The 6,245-nt window shown below is 40.8% G+C and overlaps 1 protein-coding gene across 1 annotated transcript; it reads right to left on the bottom strand.

Annotated features, from left to right (window-relative positions):
- Nucleotides 1-289: 289 nt before the first annotated feature.
- On the bottom strand, nucleotides 290-6,056 carry LOC130405095 (tripartite motif-containing protein 16-like). The gene is made up of 7 exons (XM_056610062.1): nucleotides 5,414-6,056; nucleotides 5,039-5,134; nucleotides 4,654-4,887; nucleotides 3,840-3,999; nucleotides 3,574-3,741; nucleotides 2,401-2,537; nucleotides 290-2,137 (listed from the first exon to the last, which is right to left on the bottom strand). The coding sequence occupies exons 1-7, from the start codon at nucleotides 5,831-5,833 to the stop codon at nucleotides 1,751-1,753; spliced, it is 1,602 nt and encodes a 533-aa protein (XP_056466037.1). The 5' UTR covers nucleotides 5,834-6,056; the 3' UTR covers nucleotides 290-1,750.
- Nucleotides 6,057-6,245: the final 189 nt, after the last annotated feature.

Raw genomic sequence — 6,245 nt, 5'->3', positions numbered from 1 at the left:
AGCCAACTCCTCCTCTTAAAGAACGGGAGTGTGTTGGGTTTACTCATCCCTGCAATCTCTGGAGTTTACAATATGGGGTACGATAAAAGAGCTGTTTGCAGCTTTATCGTATGTAGCAATCTCATATTATGAACTAGATCATATTATCACATAGGGCTGCATATTTTTCCTTAAATATGACGATATGAAAAGGACAATATCTAAATTAAAATGATATGTGGCTCTGGGAATGCAGAGGACCCGTGAATATACGTTTATTCGGTGCGTCCGATGAGGCAAACGAGCGCTCCCCTCCTCGGCGCTCTCCCGTCGTGAGTCTGTGCGTTCAGCGGGCTCTACAGATCTTGAGTTTCTCTTCACAATGAAATGACAGCAAGATACTGGTGCGTTACCACGTGCAAACGTTATGCATGACTTCTGGTTCAAGCCTATTTATTGTTTGTTATATATAACCTTCCCACAGCGTTCTAAGTATGTGAAGAATTGTTTTGCACAGTCGCGTTCCCAAAACGTAATAATAACCACATGAAGTAGGCTAACGTTATTTGGGACTCTTAGTCATTTTAATAACGATCCCCTGAGCTGGCCTTTTAGGTAACCCTCCCAATCTTCAAAGAAGTTTGTGCAGATGTCTTTGTTCAAATATCATTTTCAAAACCCTTCTTAAAACCACATGTCATGTTCTTTTTTTGTATTTATTCGAATGAACGTTCCAAAAGTCATCAAATCGCGTGACGTTATCGTTTTTGAGTGTCATTTATAGACGTAGGCCTACCCCCGAAGTATCCTGCTGGTCGCCTCTTTGGTAAACCAGTCTTCTCTGATATCTGTTTCATTTTAAGAAGATCTTGCTGTTTGGGAACGTGAAAGAAAATAACCTTCCTTGAACATTAATTGGTTTTATGCACGATAGTTTTAGATCAGCCGGGAATAACAATAATTTAAATAAAGGTTCCCGGACAGTTTGGTAACCTAATTGGACTAGCTGGGTAATAACCAAAACATGTACCTTTACATTAGAACATATAAGAATAGTTTTAGTAGTAGTATAGTAGTAGATAGTTTTAGATCAGCCGGGAATAACAATAATTTAAATAAAGGTTCCCGGACAGTTTGGTAACCTAATTGGACTAGCTGGGTAATAACCAAAACATGTACCTTTACATTAGAACATATAAGAATAGTTTTAGTAGTAGTATAGTAGTAGATAGTTTTAGATCAGCCGGGAATAACAATAATTTAAATAAAGGTTCCCGGACAGTTTGGTAACCTAATTGGACTAGCTGGGTAATAACCAAAACATGTACCTTTACATTAGAACATATAAGAACATCTATATAGTTTTGATTTATTTTTTATTCAAAGTTGTATTAGTAGCCTATTCAACTGTTATTCCCACCACAATATCGACTATCAGATTATCCCCCAACCCCGACCAATCATGAGTAGATTTCTCATTGCAACGTTGATGAGAAATCCTCATACAACTGAACGAAAAATGAATAATAAAATAAATACACAAAATGCAATAAAACCTGAAAGTTAAAACAGCGGGGAACAGATCACCGATCAGTAGACAAAATTACATAATTTAACTGCTTATTGTTCAACTAGACACACGATAAAAAGGTCTGATGATCATACATTTAAAAAAAAAAAATCCAACAGTAAACATTTATGATGGAAGAAAAAGTTGTAAAGAAAAAACAACAACCAACCATATCATGTATAATAAATAGCCTGCCCTGCACTACAGCAGTTTGATACTAGAACCGAAGCCCCACACGCTAAAGGCAGGGTAGATGGGCTCGGTGAAAGAAGTCTGGATCTTGTGCAGCAGGATCATGCTTTCAGAAACACTGTAAAAGGCAAGGATCCCTGCTCTGTAATCCAGGTAAACTCCGACCCGGGATGACCTTGGCACCTCTAACTCTGTGCTCTTATTGTTGTGCACAAAGGAGTATTTGGACTCCGAGCAATAGAGGCTCCAGGACTTCTCATTCCAACCAAGGCTGCATTCGTTGCCGCTGCCTTTGCGTTTGATGCCCCTGTAGGTCACTGCGACGTCAGTCTCCGTCCCTCTCCAGTCCACCTCCCAGTAGTAACGACTGCCACTCACACTCTCTCTTCCAAGAACCTTATGGAAGCCAGAATGACTCGTTATTAATTTATACAATAATTTATATAGGGACGTCATAATATGCCAATAAGCATTTAATTAGGCCTGTAAAGGCCTACCTTTTTTTCTTCTTGGGGAAGTTAACCGATTATATTCTTATATTTGTCAGTGGAACTAGCTAGCTAAACAATGACCCCTACTGGTCCTTTACAGCATTACAATAACAATGTACAACCAGTGCATTCAAAAAATAAATTCAAAAGAGTTGCAAGAGATCTTACTTGTTGCCATTGGTCAAACCTCTCAGGGTGGCTGGAATAATTTTTGGGGTTCTGCACCATGGTAGCCGTCTTGTTTCCATCAGAGAGTTGAAGATTAGGGTGGACGGTGTTTGAGTCAAGGATCAACTGGAAAGCATCTAGAAAAACACGGGACAACAACATGTTGACAGCACCGCATTGCCTTGCTCAATGCCCTTCCTGAATCTCTGTGTCACCTTTCATGGTTCACATTTTTTTACAAAGAGATCTGGAGATAAAAAAGTATAAAGCAAAAATATGCTTACAAATTTCCTTTGAATAATGCTTGTTTGGCTGTTACTATGACTTATACCAAAGGTATAAGCCATAGTAAGGATCTGCAATTCATCGTGTTGTATTATATGAGGGGTCTTTCTCCATCACAATCAGCACCACCATGAACGTGCTACTGATAATACACCATTCACAAAACAGTGGCAGTCCATATGGCGATCAAGATTATTCTCTACCTCTAGTTCAGTTGTATTACTGTCTTGGACATTATTCATTGCCAATTATCATAAATATTACTAAATACATTGGTGGTGAGAAAGATCAAGATATTACTGTTGGCTTGGGGTAAGGAAAGAAAGTGGTCATTATAATTAACATATGTTATATTATTATACAATATAATTAACATAATATTCAATGTGTACTATTATAAAATGAACACATTCCTTTAACAAGCAACATTTTGTTTCAAGGTGCTTATTAAAGTCACGTGACTGAAACCCAAACCATGACAACCAACACTGCTTAGGGTCAACATGAACCACTGCAGTCATGACAGAATAACGCGTGACATCATTTTCTTTGATAATTTGTCAAAGTATGGAACCTGAAAGCTTTTGATGTGTATCCTACTCTAGCTTTGTCCCAAATATACCCTTTATTTGGATAGTTTATGCAAAGTTTTCAGATTGCTTCTAGACATCTCCTCAAACCTGTTCTCCGAGTGGACATACTTCTACCTCTCCGGTGTTGGTCGTTTCTTTTGTTTCACTACAACAGTAGTCTAAGGTGCTAACATGTCGAAAAAGGCAAAGCAGCCAATGATAATAACAACATACATATATATATATATATATATATATATATATATATATATATATATATTCTTTCTTTTTTTTAACAAAATTAACTATAACTCACATTTGAGGAAATCTTGTCTGGTCCTTGGTTGTTGTTGTTGTTGTTGTTCCCGTTGTGGTTCCCGTTGTGGTTCCCGTTGTGGTTCCCGTCGAGGCTCGCTGACCACTACTGTGTCATCTGCTCTCTCTGTCTTCGTGTCCATTTGTTTTGTTATGTGCACCTCTTTCACTATGTGGGACATGTGAAGGAAACATATTGGATTTTATCAGTTTCAATGTCAACTAAAGCCCAAATAAATAACTTTTACTTCATTTAAATGTAGGAACCTGCGGAAGAGATCTTGCTGGTCTCTGCCTTGGTGGCCTCCTCCACCTCCATCTTCAGGGCAGCGATGGCTCTCTTGGTGGCCTCGAAGGAGTAGTTGGGAGCTACTACTACGTTGTTGAGGTCCTCATATCCTGATGGTCCAGACAGAGCCTGCCAACTCTGTGGTCCAAGAATCAAACCAAAGTGAAAGCAAAAATTTATTTTTACATAACTGAGACACTTTTATCCAAAGTGAATTACAGAAGAAGCTGAGAACCATCCCATATCGGAGCCAGTAAAAACAAAAGGGATAAGTGAAGCACAAGCTGCTTTCTAAAACAAGACTAACTGGAAAGGTGAAACTAGGAACAATCTTTATGATTGTTCTTCCTGACACCATCTTGATCCACTCCCCTCCTCCTCCACAGCCCAATCACTAACACACACACACAGACACACAGACACACAGACACACACACACACACACACACACACACACACACACACACACACACACACACACACACACACACACACACACACACACACACACACACACAAACTCACACACACACACACACACACACACACACACACACACACACACACACACACACACACACACACACACACACACACACACACACACACACATCCACAAAATGCAATTTTGTGCCTGCACCACCAAAAACTCTTATCACATTTGTTAAATATAAACATCTGCTATGTAAATGTGTGTACATACACACACACACACACGTGAATTGTAGTTTATTAAGGCAAACGCTTGTTTGCAAGACTGAAACCTTGGATAAGGTTCAGACTCAGACTCACATGGAGGAAGTGGATGTGGTCGTCAGTGTGTGAGAGCTTCTCTAGGTCGTTGTGTTTCTTCCTCATCAGGGTTATTTCCTCCTCCAGGCGGTCAAGCAGTATCTCGGCCCTTGAAATAGTGATCTTCTCGTGGGATTCGATCATCTCGCGTACTTCGATGAACTTCCTCTCCACGGTGCGCAGAATCTCAGTGAAGATACGTTCGTTTTCATCCAGGGCTGTCTGGGCTGAATGCTGTTAAAGTATAAAAAAAACGCTCAAAAAGGTTATTATATTTGAGATTTCATGGGGAATAATTAACACTTCTTTGTTTTGATCAGATGGAACATGTGTTCATCTGATTTGTACAGGGTACACTAGACTCGGCTGACAACGTCACACTCACTTTTACTGATTCCACAGCTTGTTTGAGGTCCTGCCACTTTTTCACTCGCCCGTCAATCCTCTGTTGAGATTTGTGAAGAGTATTGCCAAGCTGTTTCTGGAGGGAGAACAAAAAAATACATTTAGAATGACCAATTCAGGTTAAAATAACACAATATGGAGCTATATTTTACCAATTGTATTATTCTATAATGATAAGATTGGCAAGTTCTAACTTAAACTAAAGGGGTGTGGTGGTGGCTAGGGTGTTGGACTCCCAGTCGGCCCATCGTTCGATCACAAAAGTCCGCAGCCTACCTCTGACACTGACCCTCTATCTGCTTCTTAAACCTAAACATCCTAAATATTTCATCATATTATTGTGAGATTCACTCACTTGCTTCTCGGTCCTCTCTGTCCCGGCGGGAACGGTGTCATGGTGTTTGTGCTCGTCCATCATGCAAAGGACGCACACGGACGTGTTGTCGGTGCGGCAGTAGGCCTCCAGTAGCTTATCGTGCTGGGCGCAGAGCTTCTCCCTCATCTGACCCGTGGCCTTCACTAGCTTGTGCTTCATCAGCGCCGGGTACTCGTAGTGGGACTGGACGTGGTCCTCGCAGAAGGAGGCCTGGCACACCAGGCACGACTTCACCGCCCGCTCCTTTCTGGTAGTGCAGAAGTCACACATGACATCCCCGGTCCTCTCCTGTCCCCGGGACAGGCTCCTGGTCTTGGTGCTGTTGGTGGTTGTGCGGCGGGTCTGACTGTTACTCAGGCTGCTGTAGCGGTCCAAGTCCAGGGTACTTTGGCGCGACATTTTCCTCTTTTTTTTCTTCCTTTTGGCAGAATTATGAATGAATGGTGGTCGAGTTGATCGTTAGGTATGATGGTCCCAAGCTGAATACTACTATATCGACTAAATCACAGGAGCGATACAAGTTAAGAACTGGTCCACTGTTGAAAAGATGACACTTTGCGCAGCTGATACCTTGAGCGAGAGATGTGGGCTGCTTGAGTGAAACTCTGAAGTCGTGTATGACATGCAGTCATACATGGGGTGTGTTCATTTCGGTCAAACCAGTTCTCCTAAGGCGTGGTGTAATCTAAAATGCCATTCTTCGAGAGGGGTTTAATTAATGTAAAAAAAAAAAAAAAAGTAAAATAAATTAACTGAAAATAATGTCCCTCATGGTATTCTTAAAAATTGAATAAATTGGCCTTCTATTTTA

Source organism: Gadus chalcogrammus, chromosome 15, assembly GCF_026213295.1.
Source record: "Gadus chalcogrammus isolate NIFS_2021 chromosome 15, NIFS_Gcha_1.0, whole genome shotgun sequence".
Lineage (NCBI taxonomy): Eukaryota > Metazoa > Chordata > Actinopteri > Gadiformes > Gadidae > Gadus > Gadus chalcogrammus.
The sequence above is the reverse complement of the archived record's forward strand: the minus strand, read 5'-3'. Positions and strand labels throughout refer to the sequence as shown.